The 22,038-nt window shown below is 40.6% G+C and overlaps 1 protein-coding gene across 1 annotated transcript in view; it reads right to left on the reverse strand.

Annotated features, from left to right (window-relative positions):
- The window catches only part of stxbp3 (syntaxin binding protein 3), a 54,640-nt gene extending 33,032 nt beyond the window's left edge, over positions 1–21,608 (reverse strand). The window contains exons 1-5 of the mRNA XM_020529594.2: positions 21,033–21,608; positions 13,598–13,647; positions 10,513–10,594; positions 7,598–7,674; positions 2,603–2,681 (exon numbers count right to left, since the gene is read on the reverse strand). Of these exons, the coding sequence (XP_020385183.1) occupies positions 2,603–2,681; positions 7,598–7,674; positions 10,513–10,594; positions 13,598–13,647; positions 21,033–21,075 (331 nt within the window). The 5' untranslated portion in view covers positions 21,076–21,608. The remainder of the gene's footprint in view (positions 1–2,602; positions 2,682–7,597; positions 7,675–10,512; positions 10,595–13,597; positions 13,648–21,032) is intronic.
- Between the last annotated feature and the right edge of the window lie 430 nt (positions 21,609–22,038).

Here is a 22,038-nt window from a genome sequence, read left to right on the forward strand (position 1 = left end):
CTATGACATCAAGTAGCTGCCTCAGCTTTTTGCTAAGCTATAGGCACAAAATTTTTGTTAGTTTAACTTTCTAACAGCTGCCCTCAAGCTGATGATATCTTAGAGCTTAGATCAAATGTGTTTCAGATGAAACACATTTTCAGGGCCAGCACGTCACCAACACATCATCACGCACATCAAAGCAGGTCAGACAGAACACAGGTTCCAGTATTCCCAGCTTTTACTGCTGCATGTGACATAACCTAACACACAGGTCTACTGTACTGTTATTAGTCTCACTGCAATAGGTTATCTCACCTTCAAGTCGCACTTGAACAAAGAAGCCCACGCTGCCTAGATTCCCAAAATAATGGACTGCCTCTTAGTTCTGTTTATGCAACCCTGTCATAAATATTCACCCCAACAACCCTAATAGGCATTTTATTTATAGAGGTGACATCTGTCTGCCAGTTCAGGGCCATGATTTCAGTCATGACAAGCAAGCCCTAAATGCTGACTCTTATGAGATAGCCCACTAAGCAAAAGATGGAGATTTAAAACACATTTCTATACAAACCACAGAAGTTTCAACATATTCCTGACTAGACAAGACTGAACTGATGCCAGTGTCTCTGGCTGAAATGCTGAAGCACACCTTACTTCCCAAGGAACACCTTTTCAAGTGTTCACTGTAGGTAAAGACCAAAATAAATAGATCAGCAAACTAACTGGCTTATCTGCATAAACTTCACATACACACTTCAAAACTCTGGGATCACCTCATGTTATTTTGCAACAGAGTATTCGTTTCTCGTGTGTTTCATTTATTCTCACAAATAGATATTCAGCTAAAAGACACCGTGTGTATAATAATAGATATTTTGAGAGATCACCTGGTAGCTGGTCCTCATCCAACACTGGCCTTGCTGACACCAGAATGTGCTCCTTACAGGTGCAAGCTTATCCGATCTCTAATTAACCCAGCAAGCTTTTGCCTCAGTTCAGGATACCCCACTGGAAATTTCTTTCGCAATGCCAGGCTTCATATTAAATTCTGCATTAGGTGGCAAGAGCAAGCTTCAAAACATACTGTCTGCCTGTTTAGTGACAGTTCAGTTCCCTAATTTTGACATTCTGTAAAATTACTCTAGATGTGAAATGGCCAGATGATCATAAGGCAGGCCTTTGTGACTCCCTCCCAGCCTTCCTTGGTCACTGTGCCAGTTAAGGGTTGCAGGATACATACTTCAAAAATGCAACAGTCGCCTGGTTCACTATGGGAATTGCATACATCTTCTGCAATATCAAAGTAAGGTCCAACTTTCCAATCTGTCCAACTATTTATCAAAGCTTAGTGCAACTGACTCAACGTATTTATATCACAGCATTGAGCATAAATGGAGTTCAGAGTAAATCCTTCCTTGGTGTTAAAACTTTAGATGCAGAACATTAATCATAAAGACAATAAAAACATTAATTTTCACTTATTGTTACTATAAGTCGCTGCGTGTGCCAGCTAACCTTAGAATGCTGGTCTTTCATGAGAAAATGTATTAAAGTATTTCTGGTCATCCCAACTTCCTGCTCGAATAATTAATACCTCCAGAAACAATATGTTCCCATACACAAGCTTTTACAACGCACAATGTTTTAGCTTCATTGGACAATGATCACCGATGACCCAAACGCCAGATCTTTCTTTAAGCGCATTGAGACTTCTTTTTAAAGAAAATGTCTACATATGCATAGTCACTTTAAAAGGGACAAATTCGCACATAGCCCACGCAGGAACCTTTCAGTTGTTGTGTGATCGATCAGCTTAGACGGGACACTGATCATCAGCTGATGATTTAAATTCATCCAAAATATCATCATTCAATAGAACCGAATTCACAAACCTCACCTATTCCTATTTTGCTTACATGTTTGTGTCAACCTATTTATTCTAAAGAAAGCATATTTTGTTCGTATAACTTTGGTGGCAAAAGCAGCTGGTTGGGTGTAAATGTTTGCTTTACTGAAAAATTAAAATGTGAATGGCAATTTGGAGTAACTGTTAAACTTTAAGAAAGATAGGCACAGTCTTAGCTGTGCAGGCCTCATACAGATCGAATATCAAGGCTGATCAATATTTCAACCACAAAAACAATACGTTTTTTTAAACATTTGGAACATAGGAAATACACCACAATTCGAGCACACACCTGACTGTTCCTTTGACACTAGTAAAGCAGAACACACTGGAACTAGGGAAGAGAGCCCAAAGTTCAGCTCTTGGAGCTGAATAGATAGCCCTATGGTTCCATGGCAGCTATGTATAAAATTTAAATCCACACTCCTACTTCTCTGCATATGTATCTCACATTACTGGCATGACTAGATTTTTGAGCTCTAATTTAGAAATTAACCACTACTGAGCAATAACATAAAGAACAGCCCTTCCCAAGCACCCAGGCCCACAAAATGTAACCAACAAAGACATACTGATGCATGCAGGCTCCAAAGTCCCTGATATTGCTAAAATGGAGTAATGGGCAAGCCTGAGTCAAGGCACATACTCTGTAGCGCACTGCCACAATTATTTTAGAAAGGAAACACATTGAATAACAATAAAGGTACTTACAATCAGTGAAGTAAATGTAGGCTGCCTTATACTTGTAGGAATGCTTCTTTTTGAAGTCATTTATTAATGCACTGACTGACTGCAAAGTAAAAGAATAGACGGTGACGCAAAGATTGCCTTTTAAATACAAATAGTTGAACACATTTTTCTTCATTCATAATAAAATTTTCCCAAGGGAGAACAACCATTTCAATTCTGAAGTTAGAACAAGCTCAAGAAAAACTTTTCTTCATACTTGCTTAAGGAGACAGGATTTAAGTCAGTCTTACATCTTGCTTACCTAGAGGTGTGGTGCATAGCTAACGAAGCGAGCTGCACAGAATAGAGTGAACAAAGAACAATACAGCACAGTAACAGGCCCTTTGGTCCTCCAAGCCTGCGCCAAAACATTTTGTCCTTCCATATTAAAACTATCTTCACTGACAGGATCTGTATCCCTGTATTCCCCTCCTATTCATGTATTAGTCCAGGTGCCTCTTGATTGCTGCTATTGTGTCTGATTCCACCACCTCCACTGGCAACGCGTTGTAGGCACTCACCATCCTTTGTGTGAAAAACTTGCCTCGCACATCTCTTAAATGTTCCCCCTCGCACCTTGAACTGTGTCCTCTAGTAATTGAGCCCTACATCCTGGCGAAAAGCCTCATACTTTCCACTCTATCCATGTCATTCACAATCTTATAAACTTCTATCAGGTCACCCCTCAACTTCCTGCCTTCCAATGAAAACAAACTCAGTCGATCCAACCTTTCTTTATAACCAAAATCCCCCGTACCAGGCACCATCCTGGTAAACCTTTTCTCTACCCACTCCAAAGCATCCACATCCTTCTGGTAGTACGGTGACCAGAACTGTACACAACATTCCAAATGTGGCCTAAATAAAGTTCTATAAAGCTGCAGCATGACTGGTCTATCCTTATGCTCATTGGAAGGGGCACTGAAGGTAGGCATGCCACAGGCCTTTTTTACTACCACCTTCGGTGATCTGTGGACCTGCACACCCAGGTCCCTCTGCATATCAATACTCCTAAGGATTCTGTCATTCACCATACAATTTCCACATGTACTTGACCTCCCTTCCAAAATACATCCCCTCACATTTTTCTGGATTAAACTCCACCTGCTATTTTTCTGCACATGCCTCCAACTGATCTAAATCCTGCTGTATCCTCTGACAATCCTCCTCACTATCTACGATACCACCAATCTTTGTATCATCCGCAAACTTACTAATTAGACCAGATACGTTTTCCTCCAAATCATTTACATAGACCATGAACAGCAGAGGTCCTAGCACTGATCCCAGTGGAACACCACTAGTCAGAGTCCTCCATTCCAAAAAGCATCCTTTCACCGCTACCCTCTGTTTCCTATGACCAAGCCAGTTCTATATCCATCTTGCCAGCTCACCCTGATAGCATGTCACTTCACCTTTTGTACCAGTCTGCCATGAAGGACCTTACCAAAGGCTTTACTGAAATCCATGTCCACAACATCAACTGATTTTCCCTCAATCATCTTTGTCACCTCCTCAAAAAACTTTATCAAGTTAATGAGGCATGATAACCACCCACCCGCACGCCCACAAAACCAGGCTGTCCATCACTAATAAGTCCGTTTGCTTCTAAATGCATATAGATCTTTTCCCCAAGAAACTTGTCCAATAATTTCCCGACCACTGGCGTGAGGCTCACAGGTCTGTAATTTCCAGGATCATCCGTGCTACCCTTCTTAAACAACAGGACAATATTGGCTATTCTCCAGTCCTCTGGAACCTCACATATGGCTAAAGAGGATACAAAGATGTCTATCAATGCTCCAGCAATTTGTCTCTTGCTTCCCTCAATAGTCTGGGATAGATCCCATCAGGACCGGGGACTTATCTACCTTAATACTTTATAAGACGCTCAACGTTTCTTCCTTTTTAATAGCAACTTGGCTTAGAAACTCAACACTCCCTTCCCCAAGGTCATCCTCCAGCAATTCCGTCTCTTTGGTGAATACCGACAAAAGTATTTGTTTAGGACCTCACCTACCTCTTCTGGCTCCACACGTAGATTCCCTCCGTTGTTCTTGAGTGGGCCAACCCTTTCCCTGGCTACCCTCTTGCTCTTCATATATGTTTCAAAAGCCTTGGGATTCTCCTTAATTCCATTTACTAATGAATTTTCATGACCCCTTTGAGCCCTTCTAATTCCTTGTTTAAGCTCTTTCACACTTTCCTTATATACTTCAAGGGCTTCATCCGTTCCCATCCTCATGGACCTTATGTATGCTTCCCTTTTTCTTTTTGACTGAGGACATAACATCCCTGGTTATCCAAGATTCTCGCAACTTGCCATACCCATCCTTCATTCTCACAGGCTCCTGAACTCTTATCAACTGCCATTTAAAATACTCCTACATATCCGATGTGGATTTACCCTCAAACAGCCGCCTCCAATAAAAATTCTCCAGTTCCTGCCTAGTATTGTTGTATAAAGTTTGAGAAGATTTTTAGCTCAGGTTGTCTACAATCTAATATTGTTGTAGTTCTCCTTACCCCAATTTAACACATTCGTCCAAGGACTGCTGTTATCCCTATCCATGACCATCTTAAAACTCACTGTATTACAGTCATTACTTCCAAAATGCTCCCCCACTGGAACTTCATTCACTTGATCAGGCTCATTTCCCAAAACCAGGTCCAGTATAACCCCTTCCCTGGTTGGACTGTTAACATAATGTGTCAAGAAATCCACCTGAATGGTCCTTACAAATTCTGCCCCATGCAAGCCCCAGTCAATATAGGCGAAGTTAAAATCATCCACTAAAACAACCCTGCTGTTTGCACATCTTTCCAGAATCTGTCTACATATTCTCTCCTCTATCTCCCGCTGGCTGTTGGGAGGCCTGAAGTAAACCCCTAGCATTGTGATTTCACCTTTCCTCCTCCTGAGCCCCACAAGCCTCGCTGCACAAGTCCTCTGACGTACCCTCCCTCAGTACAGCTGTGATATTCTCTCTTACCAGTAATGCAACTCCCCCACCCCTTTTCCATCCCTTTCTATCCCACCTGAAACATCTAAAACCTGGAACATTCAGCTGCCAGTCTTGTCCCTCTTTCAGCCAAGTCTCTGTAATCACAATAATGTCATAGTTCCAAGTACTAACCAAAGCTCTAAGTTCGTCAACTTTGCCTATTATACTTCTCACATTGAAACACACACATTTCAGACCACTTCCCCTTGCTCTTTTCAGCAATGTTTCCCTGCCTGTTCTTGTTCTTCATAATGTTTGCCTTGGTTTCTACCTCTCCCCCAAATTTGGCATCTACTGCCCTGATGAAAAAAATTTGCTAGAAAAATCCTTCATGAAATGCCCTGAGATTAACTCCCTTAGCTGATTTTTGGTAAAATTCAGCCCAGACCTAACCTTTTAAGTTAAATATGACTTCTTCAAAAGTCATTTATCTGAGTTGTTTCAAAGCCATCACACAAGATCCTGTCAGTACCAAAATAAAACTGAACAATTTCTTCATGCAGAACTGCCCAACTCCTTTCAATGGATATGTTTAACACAATCAGCAAAATTACAAACATAGAAAAAGTGACACACAGAGTACCCTATATTTGACAAAAAAACACTAAATTAGCTATTTATCAAGGTCAAAAGGAAGCTTTACAGAAGTAGAAAATTCAAAATTATTTTCATGCCTTTATAAAACAGAAGTCCAGCAAAGATGTTTAAGAGTTGGCATTGTGTGAGTGTCCTCAAAATTCACCATGTGGCAAGGCCTTTATCCTACCACCTGGAGAGGTGCTAAGCTCCCAAAGAGTGTCAGGTAAGGAGAACCACAAGATTCACCACAGCCTGCATCCCACCTCCTAGCAGCTTGTTACAAGTGAGCAGAGACAAGCCCATTGGAGAATGTAATCATTGATAGTAAAAGACGGGAACAGAATATTTATAATGGTGCACTATTCAACCAGTGATTACATTTTCATTACACACTGTTTATAAATCAGCAACTGGGTCAGAAGACAAGGTGAGAAAGGTTACTACACCAGAAGTGTGCAAAGTATGAACAATCAAAATGTCATTAAATATAGATTGAAACCTTGGGAGAAACTAATATTAAACTTCCAGCCAGAACTGTAAAAAACCATTAGCTACTGTACCATGAAAACATCGAGGGATAGTGCTTCTTAAAGGAATGGGACAAGTCACAAACCTAGAAGCCTGTTGAGTAATGGGTAGGGGGCAGATACATAGATAATATGACTGGTTGGAGGTGGGTTAGAGTGATGGGTAGGGAAAGGCTAGTTTGGGTTGGGAGTATTGGAAGTGGGGAGGTGTTAAATCAGGTTGGCAGAGGTGTCATCACACTGGTGAAGGGTTCTTAGTTACCCAGGAGTTAAAAGCAGGTTTTTAATCCCTTTACAAAACAAAAGAACATCAGAAACAAGTTCTGAGGAAGGGTCACTCGAACTGTAACAGTAACTCTAATTTCTCTCCACAAATGCTGCCAGACCTGCTTGATTTTAATTTTAATCCCTTTAACTTTTCCTGAGTAACTATTTAACCAATTTAATCAGAACTCCCCTCGTCACTGACTGTCACTCAAGAGTTGGAGACATTTAGGAGGAGTAATTACCAGACATAGGGTAATTACCCACAGCAATTTGAAACTTCTCAAGCAATGCTCCTGTAGTCAGGGTCAGGACGTCTGAGGGGTCACACATGTATCTTTCAGGATGCAGAACAACAACCATCTACCCCAGTCAGGAGATCGGGCCATGTTATTATAAGTATTCGTAAAAATGTCTCTCCTGCACTGGCCCATTTAGGAGTGAACATGTTCAGCAGGGGCAGTGAATATAAATATTCTGAATTTTGGCTCTTAAGTACTGTATCAGACGAACACGCACCCACCACCGCCGCCGCCACCACCACCAATTCCCCCCCACCCCGTCCCCGCAGGAGACTTCCTAATTTATCCTAAAAATGATACCTTTTCTGTTGGAGTAATGAAGTAGATAGCCTTAGAGTCTGGAACTGGCTCACGGCTCTTATGTAGATCTTCAACGACTGTGAAAAGAAATATTCGGAGAATAGATCAAGGTTCTACAAAAATCATAAGTAACTTCTATGTCATGAGCAGAATTAGAATTGTCTGTCAATATAAACCATGTGAAATCATATGCCAAGTTATTCAACCTGAATCTCTGCAGCCACTATCCTGTTAGTCCTATGGGCACTAGACAGATGGCCATGACAGGATAGACACTCTCCCAAGGGTCAATACCCTTCTTCACACTTACTGTAGAAGATAACAAAATGGTCATTTGGACCAAGTATCTAAAGAGTGGCAAAGGGTCATACCACAGCATGCATCACCAGCTCCAGGACATCAGGGGACACTGGACTGGAACAAACTGATATGCAGCACATATTAACAGTACTTATAAAAGTTAAGAACATAAAGAACTAGGAGGAGTAGGCACTACAGGTCCTCGAGCCTGTTTCACCATTTAATACAATCACGGCTGATCTCATGTTGGCCTCAACTCCACTTTCCTGCCTGCTCCCAATAACCTGTTACTAACTAAAAATCTGTTTCCTCCTTAAATTTATTCAGGGTTCCAGTGATCACCGCAATCTGGGGTAGTGAATTCCACAAATTTGGGAGAAGTAATTCTCCTGCATCTCTGTTTTAGATCTGTCACTCCTTAGCTTAAAACTATGACCTCTCATCCTAAATTGCTCTACAAGGGAAATCATCTAGTCTAAGTTTACTTTGTCAGTTCTGTTTAGCATCTTGTATACTATTAGGCCTGCCAAATCTCTCCTCATAAAACAAGCCTTTCATCTCTGGAATTAATCTGGTGAATTCTCTGAACTGCCTCCAATCCAATTATAACCTTTTTTGAAGTAACAGGACCAAACATGTACACAGTAGGCCAAAGGTAGTCTTACAAATGCCTTGTACATTTGCAACATTTCCCAACTTATTCCTGCTTAATACAAACAGTTCAAAACCGATTTTTGTTTGTCCTTCTGCAGGCATTGTGTCAACACAAATCATAAACCCAGAAGAAAGGAACATTTCATTCATAGGTATTGACCTCATGCAGTTTACTGGATCATTTAGAAGGGATAAAATGGACTCCTCTGCATCTCTTTACTGGGTAAGAATACCCAGAAAACAATTTGATTTCCTTCATGGCAGGTATAAAAAAGATATAATTTCATTTTTATTTACAACCACAGATATCAACCCGACAACCGCTCAACGAAAAGTCATTGAACTCTAAATCTTAACTCTGTTTTTGTCCCTCCAGATATTGCCAGACCTGAAGAGTTTCTCCAACAACTTCTGTTTTTACTTCAGATCTCCAGCATCTACTTGCTTTTATTTAAGTAGTCTAGTTTGTTAGTGTTGACTGCAAGAGGAACCTTGCCCAATGCGCTGGGAGAAGTATCTGTCCTTTGAATAATGTCACAACAGGAACTGGCAGATTGAGCTGAAGTCCCTCTGAAGGGCAGCATTGCTGATATCATACCACTCCTTCAGCACAGCACGCAAAAACAATTCACTAAGACATGCCACTAAAATAAAACTATATCCAAACAAGACAACGCTCAGCAAGGGTCTTAAAATGAGGGCTATTTCTCCAGCAGAGGTGTGCCAGCTTGAAGAACATTTTAAAAATTTGATTTGTTAAAATCAAACACACACTTCTGGCACAAAAGAGATAACTTGCAATAAGCACACATTCATTTTTTTTGCAAATGATTACAATCAGAATCACTGGTAGGTCAGAAACACTGCCAAAATGCTTCAACATGTATCTGATTTAGTCAGCACGTGAGATAATATGGCATTGTCTTTGTATGGCTACTCGAATTCAACTTTCACTTTGTTCTGTCTTTCCTTAAACTTAGCGCCCTTTTTATAAAGAAGGTAGGTGTGTCGACAGATTAGGATCACTGCCTTATGTCAGGAAAATAACATTCCCACTTCAGACACTGATTTTCCCTAGCTGCAAAAGGTGCAATCGATCTACTTTGATGACAAGTTCAACTGTTTAACAAATAATCCTGGATCACTTTTATTCTAAAATTGAAAGTTTAATTTATCCAGCTTCTGTTTGCCTTTTCTCTTCATTTGCACAAGACGAATGAGAAGTGCTGCAGACTCAAGAACAACCAGTGCAGGCTGATTGAGGAAGAATATTTTGCTTAACTTTCACTTGCTAAGTAAAATCAGTGAATTGCAGAATTGAATAGACAGAATCAATTCAAAGATTGCCATATAAACAGTGACGGTGGAAATGCTCAGCAGATATGGCAACATCCAGAAAGGCAGGCAGAGAGGCAGCCAGAAACATACAGTTAATGTTTCAGTAGCCTTTCATCAGAGCTGAATTTTAAAAAAAAGGATGTAACAGATTTCAAACAGATACGGAGGCAGGTAAAGTGAGAAGAGAACTAAGTGAAGAACACAAGGAAAGGTCTGTGATAGAAGGGAAGGCAAAGGGAATAAATGATGGTGCAAGGCAAGAGGTAATGATAAATGGGACAAGTAAAGAAACAGAAGAGCAGCCTAGGGAAGGTGTAAAAATCAAAATCACCGTCAACAGCTGTTATTCAGAAGAATGGGAGGGAAGTTGTTGAGATCAAATACTGAGCCTGAAAGCCTGTTACATGCAGAGATAGAAAAATACAAACTGGGAAATTAAAAACAAAAACATGAGCAGAGGAAGGGTTAAAAAAAAACAAATTTTTAAAGCAGCTGTCATGTGTCTTCTTTCACAGCCAGGGAATAGGTGAGTTTATTAAAGAAAAGGCAAGTATAATAAAGAAAATACAAAATTATGCAGCACGTAATCATAAAACAATAGAGTTCTTGAATTAAGTACATACCACTGATCCCTTCAGTCATAAGATTAGACATCTTGCAGCAAGAGGAAAGTAGCTTTGTGGTGTAATGGTCCAAAATAAGTATCTGCAAGTAAAAAAGTGACAGCTTAACTATCTTGCAATGCAGTTTGCTTTAACTTCAGCTAGCAAATTGTTGAAATAGGTAACAAGCATAGCACTATGTAAATTCACTATCTTTAGACTGCAGTACTCTTTCACGGCTTTGTGTTTTTCTCCTCTTAGAAAGATCAACTCGCATTTAACTGTGGCTCCATAGAAACATGTTATCTTGAAATGGGTACTGTTACTGTATTTCTCTCAACAATGAAGATGGCAAACTGTTGACTAGTGGGGACGGTGACTGCCCTTATCCTGACAATTCACGATATCCCCTTAAACATATTCCAAAAGGAATTCCTGGAAAGTGATTAGGAGTCGGGGTTCAGTCAGATTTCTCACCCATCCTGCTGCAAAGAGTTAGTTGACAAAGTCATTTTTGTCACAAAAGCTAAGATCAGCTAAAAACAGGGCAAAGATCAAACTTAACATCCTCCAGTGGTTCTCAGTAGGCTTATTCAGCGCATTGGTACAAATATGCTGGGGGGGAATGAGCCTCCACCAGACATCAGAAAAGACAGATCACTACCATTCCCTGGTGTCAGATGTTATATATAGTATATAAAATTAATGTAGCAAGCAGACTTGCTTGAACTGATTGCATGCAATCTACAACATCTCAAGTTCAAAGCGTTTTGAATCAAAATCCTTGAACTCCTTTCCTAGTAGCACTGTGGGCATACTTCCATGCAAGGCCTGCAACAGTTAAAGAAAGTGCCTTACCACCGTCTCCTCGGGATGATTAAGCAATTGCTGGCTTAGCCAACGATGCCTACATCCTGTTAACAAATTTTTTTGCAGTATACTTGCAATACTAGTAATTACAACTCTGGTCTGCTATTCAACCCTGAATCTTTACTGTGATTATTATTGCAAGAGAAGGTATAAGTTAGCAGAACAAAAGGCAAGATACACTAGATACCACCAATCAAATTAGAACAGAAAATGATGGAAATGCACAAAGCGTCAGACATCACCGTTAGAGAAACGACAGCAAGTCATTGAACACTAACTGTCTCTCTTCACACAGCTGTTGCCTGGCCTGCTAAGGATTTTGACTATTTCCTGTTTTATATTATAAATATCAGAGGGTTTCAAATATCTAATGAAAGAAGGAGATTAAAAAGAAGAAAGGATAACAGTAGTAAGTAACAACTTCATCGACTGTGTGGTAAATAGATGTATGTCTCACCAATGTTTTTTTGAATTGGGTGCGTCATTTTGAAACAGAATTAATCACATTCCATGACAAAGAGTTTCCATTATAAAAGTATTGGATAATTCATAAAGTATGCACTCTAAATCAAAGATAACAAGGTGTAGAGCTGGAAGAACACAGCAGGCCAAGCAGCATCAGAGGAGCAGGAAGGCTGACGTTTCGGGCCTAGACCCTTCTTCACTCACTCTAAATCAAAGCTGAATTAAGCAAATGCAAACAAATCTCCATTATTCTCTCTGCTCAGTGAACTTAATTAGCCACGTTTTCAATTGATTCACAGTCCATTAACACATGTTTCTCACCCTGCTGTCTCTGCACTCGCCTGCCCAGGTTATTGAATTCAATGCTATTCTATGGGTCTGGTTCATTTTTGTTACAAACTCTAAACACAGCAGCAAGTGCAGGAAAACAATTCAAATCTGCCAACTAATACGCCTCTCACAATCTTTGTCATTCCCTTCAATCTTTGTTTGTGAAATGTTTAATGTTACACAAAAACAATGTTGAATTCGTGGATTGTCACAAGAGCCAAGAATCAAGACAGTTCATAAAATGTATCTTCACTGAGATGCTGGAAGAGGCATTCAAGACTACGTATTCAGATTTGACAAGAAGCAATAGAGACATTTCAAATTTCTTTGCAGTACAAATTTAGATCCCTGCAGTTACCAAGAAAAAAAGAACTTGAAGCTTCATATCTTCCATTTTGAAACATCCCGAAGTTGTTTGCACAATTAATTACAGTGCAATAACTGTTGTTAATGATTTAACTAGACCATGGTACAATCAAATTATATAATTTAAAATGACAAGGTCAAAAAGTCATACGACACCAGGTTATAGTACAACAGGTTTATTTTAAATCACAAGCTTTCATAGTGCTGTCCCTTCGTCAGGTAAAGTGCAATTTAAATGACTGCAGAATATGTACCCCCGAATATGTACTTTTTTCAATTGATACAAAATTAATCCACACATTTGCAACCCATTACAAATTTGTGTTTTCCAACTATATCTAGATAAACCAAGACTGACAGTTTAAAAACCAAAAGAACTGCGGATGCTGTAAATCAGGAACAAAAACAAAGTGGCTGGAAAAGCTCAGCAGGTCTGGCATCAGCTGTGAAGGAGAAAACAGAGTTTCGGTTCCAATGACCCTTCCTCAGAACTCAAGACTGACAGTTTACTCTATTTGGGTTGGATAGATCGAAGATGATTCCTGTAGGTGAGTAGCTCCTCCCTCAATGTCTCATTTGATAAGGTTATCAATGCTCTGTATTTTATGATATTCTATTGGTATGCACACAGCAGATATTACTAATACACCAAAAAGGTTTCATTTCATTCAAGTGGTTTTAAAAAAAAAGCACAAGGTTCCCTGAAAGATCACAAAATTTCCAAACCCTTGTTTGATCTTCCTCTGAAGAAACTTTAAACACACAGTTTTGATCTCTAAAAGGGAGGAGCAGACAGCCCCCTGCTCCACTGTTGCCCTTGACTGGTCATCCAAGATCTGTACAGGATGACTTACCCCTCCTCATTCAGCACTACAGATACTTCAAATGTTGCACAGAGGGGGAATGGGGACCCAAATTCAATCCATCCATGATGCTACATGCTTAGTTGATGTACCAGAGTCAACAGACAGTAACTAGGTCGTCAATTACTTATTTTTTAGAAAGTGCAAAATCATGCAAACATGTTCAAACATTAAATCATTTTTAAATATGAACAATCAAGTCCTTGCCTTACCTTCCATTCTCCTTCTGTCCTACAGTCCTCCAATACATGTTTCTTGATCTCTGCAAGGAAAAAATATACAATTCAAACTTTTTTCATCAAATCGTCTCATAATTCACCAGCTGAGCTCTGGATGAGAATAAGTCCTTTTTTCTTTATTTTGTTTCAAGTGCTTCCAAATGCATTTTCTATAACATCTGAAATAGGGCATTTAAACATAGGTTTATAAAGTAAATTTTTCTGGAGCCATCAGCCAGTCTTCATCGCTATATGATCATTTCTAATCAAAACCAATCATTTGCGCACTGTTTACCCGCAATGCTCAATCTGTGTCTAATCACAACTGAAAGAATGAGGTCCCATGCAGTTCAGAAGATTATTTCTGATAACTTAATTAATCAGCCAATGGCTAATCATATTGACCACAGTGAAAATTTTTGTGTCTGCAAAAATGCAAAAAATCATGATGTTTACATAATTTATCTTTAATGCAGAAGAGCCTCTTCTGTCTGAAAGGGTTAAATTACCAACTCTTGAAAATAATTACTTGAACATGAGGTGAATGTTGATGCTCGTTCTTATAACCAATTCATATCAGTCATATACAAGACAGAAATTCTGTCAATTACAACTAATCGTGGAAGGAAGATCCAATATTTATAATTATAATAAATTTAGATATTGTATATACAGAGATGATATGTTTGTTATATTTGGATCCAAGGATGCATGTAAAAAACGTCATAGTGGGCTCCATCCTGTGTTCAAATTTATATGTGAAACCAAACAGTACAATCAGCTTCCTTCCCTCAGCTTACTAGTTGAGACACTGGCTGGGTTCTTTAATACTGCCTGAGAACCTACCTTCACTGGTCAGTTTATAATACACCAAGATTGGCCTTATCAACAACCTTACATGAGCCATTTGTTCACTGCACAAGCTTGATGCTAATTAGGGCATATCAAAGCCATCTGCAGGATAATGGCTACCCTATTCAGATTATTTCTAGCCGTTTACTGCATAACCTCATGGAAAGCCTAAAATGATTACTTTCGGTCCTGTAAAGTGCCCACTATGTCTCCGATTACCCTGGAAGGAATCGTATCTCAAATATTTGAGCATTAGGTGAAGCTAAGCTGATTCTAGCTACTACACTATAGGAATGGTGCGTACCACCAATAGAATGTCACCAAATTAAAAAGACATGCTGCTTATGACATAAATGGGTAATGTGGTGAATGAATTTCAGTGCTGGTGTGCTGCCAAATATGTACATAGGTTAGTAAATTGTATCAAACAGCAAATCTCTTCAGCAGGTTGCAACAAGCAGGTACTGACAACTCAACAAGCACACTTGCAAAACACGCAACAGGCAACATTAGATGGGATTCTGCTCTTTGACAACACTCCCTGATTAATATCCTTGCACATTCAGGAATAAGCATTAAATCAATGAAGCATTGTCAGTAGGGTTCAGTGTGGTGCACTTGTGCATGCTGGATGTTAGCTGCTTTATCCTACTTAGGGCCCTGTTCTTTCTGCTGACAAAGAATACACATACACACTGCATTTGTGTCAACTCAAGAAAATAGGTAACAGCCACTCGCTTGTCAATTTCTTGGGGCAATGCCGTGACCAATCAGAGCTAACCTGTCCAGCTTAAAATTTTAACAGACCCTGGCTGTTGTTTGTCAATCAGCATTAATGGGTGCGTTCTTCATGGCAAAGCCTCTAATTTCAATGAATCCAATTAACACAGTGGCCACATTCTATTCAGAATTATCCATTAACATCCATTTGGTATTTCCTCATTTTGAAATACTTTACGATGTCAGGGTTAAAACTTCAAAGTAATCCAAAGACTTCATCTTGAATTCTATATTTTCTTTATATTAGGCAACCTGATCTATTTCAGTGTAATTACCGTGTTGGAGTTTCTCAAACTGAAAAACAACGGAAATGGAGTAAGGCACAGAAAAGCAGTTTCTAGGCATTACTGTATAAACATTAAACACTATTTTACATCATTGATGTAACTTGCACACCCACACACACAAAAACAATACATTTCTCACCTCCGTAAAGTCCTTTGCAGGTGAGACACAGATGTTTTAACAGGCATATGATTACTTGTTTGGCCGGAGCTAGACAGGAAGGAGGGGGTGGATGGCTCAGTTAGCTGCACAATTGGTTTGCTATGCAGTGGCACCAATAGCACGTGTTGAATTCCCACACTGGCTGAGATTACCATGAAAGAAGACTTCCTCAACTTTTCTTCACATACCAAGCTTGGTGATCCTCAGGTTAAACCACCAGTTGCTTCTCTCTCTCTCTAATGACAGAATAACTCTACAGTCCAGCAAGACTATGGCAAATTTACCTTTACAAGAAGGGTGTACACTCCAGAGAGTACAGTGGAGACTTATGCGAAGAAAACTTTTACAAATGAGGTTGAATAAACTGGAATTATTTTCTTTGAAACAGAGCTAGACCAAGGGAGAATTAAAAGGTATATAAGAATGAAGGGTCTAGACAGAGCAGATTTTATTGATGTGTCTGCTAAGATAAATTCTGCGCTCCCTGAGGATATAAGTAAGTTATTAGATCATAAAATAAAATACAGCAGGAAAATTAGGCCATTCGGCCCATTCAGCCTGCTCCACCATTCGATCATGGTTGATGTGTTTCTCACTCCCATTCTCTTGCCTTCTCCCCCTAACCCTTGATCCCCTTACAAATCAAGAACCTATTTCTCTCTTAAATACACTCAATGACTTGGCCACCACAATTTTCTGTGGCAATGAGTTCCACAGATTAACCACCCTCTGGCTGAAGGAATTCCTCCTCTTCTCAGTGTTAAAGGATCATCTCTTCACTCTGAGTCTATGCCCTCAGATCCCAGTATGCCCTGTTGGTGGAAATATCTTCTCCGCATCCACTCTATCCAGGTCTCTCAATATTCTCTAAGTTTCAACGAGATCCCCCCTCATCACTCTAACCTCCATCGAGTATAGACCCAGACTCTTCAACTGCTCTTCATACGGCAAACCCTTCATTCCCAAGAGCATTCTTGTAAGGTTTTGAGGAAGGGTCACCAGTTCCGAAAAGTTAACTCTGATTTCTCTTCACAGATGCTGCCGGACCTGCTGAGCTTTTCCAGCAACTTCTGTTTTTGTTTATCCTTCTTGTAAAACCTCTGGACCACCTCCAAGGCCAGCACATCCTTTCTTAGATACAGGGGCTCAAAACAGCTCACAATATTCCAAATGCAGTCTGACCAAAACCTTATACTGCTGAAGCTATATATCTCTGCTTTTGTATTCTCGCCCTCTTGGAATGAATGCTAACATTGCATTTACCTTCCTAACTGTCAACTAGACCTGCATGTTAGTCTTAAGAGAATCCTGAAATATGACTCCCAAGTCCCTTTGCGCTTCAGATTTCCGAAGCCTTTCCTCATTTAGAAAATAGTCTACACCTCTATTCTTCCAAAGTGCATCACCTCACATTTTCCCACATTGGGCGAAGAAGTGACAGATGGAATACAATCTCCTAGCCTGTTCAAGTCCTTCTGCAGCCTACCCACTTCCTCAACACTACCTGCCCCTCTGGCTATCTTTGTGTTATCTGAAAACTTAGCAACAGTGCCCTCAGTTCCCTTGTTCAGATTGTTAATGTACAATGTGAACAGTCTTCCGCCTCCCTCGCTTCTTAAACAGGGGTGTTACATTAGCCATTTTTCAGTCCTCTGGCATCCTCCCTGACTTCAATGATTCCTGAAAGATAACCACAAATGCCTCTAAAATCTCCCCAGCTACCACTCTCAGAACTCTGGGGTGCAGTCCATCTGGTCTAGACGATTTATCCATCTTCAGACCTTTCAGCCTCCCCAGCACCTTCTCGTTAGTGATGGCCACTACACTCACTTCTGTCCCCTGACTGGTATGTTGCTGGTCTCCTACTGTAAAAACTGATGCAGAGTACCTATTCAGTTATTTAGTACCTATTTCAGTTAGTAGCAATCCTAGTATGCCCTGTTGGTGGAAATATCTTCTCCGCATCCACTCTATCCAGGTCTCTCAATATTGTCTAAGTTTCAACGAGATCCCCCCTCATCATTCTAACCTCCATCGAGTATAGACCCAGACTCTTCAACTGCTACCCATTGCTACTTCTCCAACCTCATTTTCTAGTGGTCCAATGTCCACTCTAGACTTTTTCTTACTTTTTATATATCTAAAAAACTCTTACAATCTTCTTTTGTATGAAGAGATATACACTGGAAGGGGTGAATGGTCTATTCCCGTTCTAATGTTCTTCCTAATAGCCATAACGTCAAATCATAGAGAGAGGCCATTCCACCCACCATCAACTTGGAGAATTGGAACGGAGAAATTTAAACTCTGATAGTAGACGACTCAGGTTTTTAAAATTATGAAGATAATTTTGGTTGAGATACTCAAAGTTCACACTTGGTAGCAAGTCTAGAAAGCTATAGGGTTATCATGATAGATTAATTAAAATCCAAATGGCTGCCAAGAAGTGATATTTTCTCAAAGATTGTTCGTACATTCTGCACCAAAAGTTAACTACAGTGTGTTCCAATCATCTAATCTACATGAATTAACTTGATATGCAGTCTTCCTCATGCGCTTTAGGACATGTCAGGTTGAGAGGTTAGATTAAGTTCAGTCTGCCATTTTCTAGAACGTGCTGGACCGTTTTGTGTAATTGTGGAGCTATTTGTCAGGTCCTTCCTGAAACTGGAGCTAGTATAACCAGCATTTGAAAGTGTTGCACATGATTGGCAATACTTTCTTTTAGTATTTCAAAAGACAGTCAGCAATTATCTCCAAAATGAAATTACAATTATAGTTACATTTATCCATTAAAGTGACAAGTTCAAAACCTATGTTCATTCCATTACATTTGACTTCATGCTCTACGGAGCAAAACAAAATGTTATTTTGATATTTTTAAAAAATTACTGACTTTGTTTTATTTTGTATTTATAAAACATCATAACAATTCCTAGTTAGCTAATCAACTGGACACTTCAAAGGAAAAGTGACTCTTCCTACTGTGTACAATAGATTAGTTATATTTTCTGATCTAAATTTGTAGCATCATTATAGTAGCACCTCAGCCTATTATTTTCATATACACAACTTCAGTCCCTACAGATGGATGACTTATTGAATCACTTACTATAAAATCCAGTGTTCAGAAATGATTTACTATTAAAGTCACATTAAACAGTCTGCATATAGATGCCTTTAGTTTCCTATGTTAGTGGAAAGGTTTATATAACAAACTGCAGTGAGCAGAACATTGGATTTTACAAGTACATTAAATTCATATCAATTCAGAAATACTCAATGAGATGATAATTTATGTTAAATGTCTTACCGTACTGCACAGACATCACTAAATTATCTGAAAATGGCATGGGCTTAACATTTAAAGTACGTGCCAAGATGGAAAAAATGCCTCTTAAAAATGTCTAATACGTATCCTCTTGTAATCCTGGAGCTAGACAAGATTTTTCTAGAGTAATCAACATGGCATAAGAAGTGGCTAACTGCATTTGAGACAGTGAAGGGTGTGAATCCTAACAGCATCTTGGTTGCAATTCTACAGCCCTCCTGCTCAGACTAGCCACTCCTTGGCCAAGCTCTCCCAATCATTTGCACCCCAGATATTTAACTGACAATACTAGAAGATTGGCCCGGTATGTCCTTGCCACAAAAATCAGGATAAATATACCTGGGATCTGCGGACAGCATCCAATGCCAGTATATCCTTCCTTAGATAAAGGGACCAAAACCATTCACAGTATTCCAAGCGTGGTCTAACCAGTGTGTTGAAAAGTTTTAACAAGACTTCCCTACTTTTACACCGCATTTGCCTACTACCTGATGAACTTTGATGCTAGCTTTCTGTGATTTATGCAGTGGGACTCCCAAATCCCTCTGTTGTAGTTAATAATTATTTATTTAGTGTCATGGAGACATACAGCATGGAAACAGACCCTTTGGTCTAATTTTTCCATGCCAACCAGATATCCTAAATAAATCCAGTCCCATTTGCCAGCATTTGGCCCATATCCCTTGCAATTCATATACCCTTCCAATTCATATACCCTTCCAGGTACCTTTTAAATGGTGTTGTCCCAGCTTCTACCACTTCCTCTGGCAGCTCATTCCATACATGCACCACCCTCTGCGTGAAAAAGTTGCCCCTTAGGTTCCTTTTAAATCTTCCTCCGTCTCACCTTTAAACCTATGCTGTCTAGTTTTGGGCTCCCCCACCCCGGGGAAAAGACCTTGTCTATTTATGCTATCCATGCCCCTCATGATTTATAAACCTTTATAAGGTCACCCCTCAGCCTCCAACGCTCCTGGGAAAATAGCCCCAGTGTGTTCAGCCTCTCCCTATTCTCAATCCTAGCAACAGAGTCTATAGATGTAAGGCTGGAAAAGCACAGCAGGTCAGACAGCATCCGAGGAGCAGGGAAGTCATCGTTTTGGGACGAAACCCTTCATCAAGACTCACTGTCTCCAATCCTGGGAACATCCTTTTCTGAATCCTTTCAAGTTTCACAACATCCTTCCTACAGCTGGGAGACCAGAGTTGAACATAGTATTCCAAAAGTGCCTTTCCAAAGTCATGTACATGCAAAACATGACCTCCCAACTCTTATATTCAAATATACCTACTGCGATTCCGAGCTGGCTGTGATCCCCACCCCACGCTGTAAACGAGGAGTGTAAAACGCTGCCCAGTGAGTCGTCGTGCTGTTCAACATGGGGGGTATCACAGCCAAGCTTAGGACTCGGGCCTAAAGCGAATGTGTGCAAAACCCCAGCCCCAACGTCCGGAGGTCCAGCCCAGGCCTGTAGCACAGCGGCTGAGAGCTTTGTCAAGACTTGGGGAAGAGTTTGAAGAGTTTGCACGCTGCTGGGGCTGTACACGGAGCTCCTAGCCAGCTTCACTCCGCTACTGATCCCAACACATTCAACCAGAGGGGGATAATTCCCATTGGTGGGGATAGGGTTTCCTTCATCTAAATGAAAGCACGCACAGAAATGGTGTGCGTAAACATAAAGTAATGCCATGGAGGGTCTGGAAACTTTCACAGTTTCTGCACACCGCCCACCCCACTTCTTATAGTAACCCTTTTATTTTCCCCGGAGGCTTCAGAGAGAGAAGCAGAAACAAAAGCTTGCTGTCACTGCTGTGATTGAGGGCCGGTAAGACCATTGCAAATACGCAGGCTACAAACTAGAAACTCAGGCCGGGGACTGCCTCCGCCAACCTGCTGCTTCCGATCGGGCACTTCCGCGTTAAAGTCACCGGGAGAAGCCGCCGCCGCCCGGCTCCAGCACCCCCCGGGGGGGTGGGGAAGGGGTCCGCAGCTGCTCCCTGTCCCGCACTATCACTTACTCTGCCAGGCCACTCGCTTCAGGCTGTGCTCCGCAGTTGCCATCTTTACTTCTCTCCGGGCAAACCCTCCAATGACGCGAAGGCTCCGCAAACTTCAATCCGCTCCAGCCTCTGGGGAATAGCGAGAGGGAGTGTATACCAGGCAAACTCAAAAGTCACCCTGCACACGGGCAGACCTTCACATGTAGAGGCACGGCAAATAAGCAGGTTACAAACTAGAACCTTTACAGGCTGTGCATCCGGATTCAGATAGTTTGCAGACGGGCAGAATCCAAACCACTACTTTTGTAAATATTGAACCTAGCGGTAGCAGTGCAAACTGCAAACCAGGAGTTTTTCAGGAACTGGACCCGCTGCTAATAGGCATAAAGTCCAAAATTAGATCTCTACACACACACTCCCCAAATAACCTTCAGGAAATGACACTGAACTCATAGGCCGAGGCTTCCGTAGGTAAAGTCGGGAGTTCCCAGGCAGTAGTAGACTCTACAATTACTACTCAGCGAGGGGCCACGACAGTATTCAAAATAAAGTTTGCGAAGCACTTCGATGGACACTGCAACGAATCAAAACTCCTTGGGATACTGAACCCACAGGCACTGTAGAATAATTAAAGAAAAACACCTGAAAACAAAGAAATTGAAATAAATAATAATTTCCATGCCCTCCCCCAACACCTGAGTATTTTACTTTGCAATTTCCAGTTGTGGGAGAAGCCAAAAAAGAGCTCCAGAAAGTTGTGAATAAACCGAATAAGAAGCGAGAAGTTGGAACAGAACTCATTGCAGGAAGTTGTTGAGACAAATACCTTGGATGCTTCCATGAAGAAATGAAAATGATTGTTTATTTTTCAATGTATGAGGATGAATTAAGAGGAGATTCATGTAGATTATAAGGGCTGGGGAGAACAATTAGAGTGAAGGCCTGATTCTATTCTACACAGTTAACTCACTCTAGATGGGATTTGTGCCCCTAATCCCTGGTTTAGGAGGCCAGTGCCTTCGCC

The sequence above is a fragment of the Rhincodon typus genome, chromosome 10, assembly GCF_021869965.1.
Source record: "Rhincodon typus isolate 14 chromosome 10, sRhiTyp1.1, whole genome shotgun sequence".
NCBI lineage: Eukaryota > Metazoa > Chordata > Chondrichthyes > Orectolobiformes > Rhincodontidae > Rhincodon > Rhincodon typus.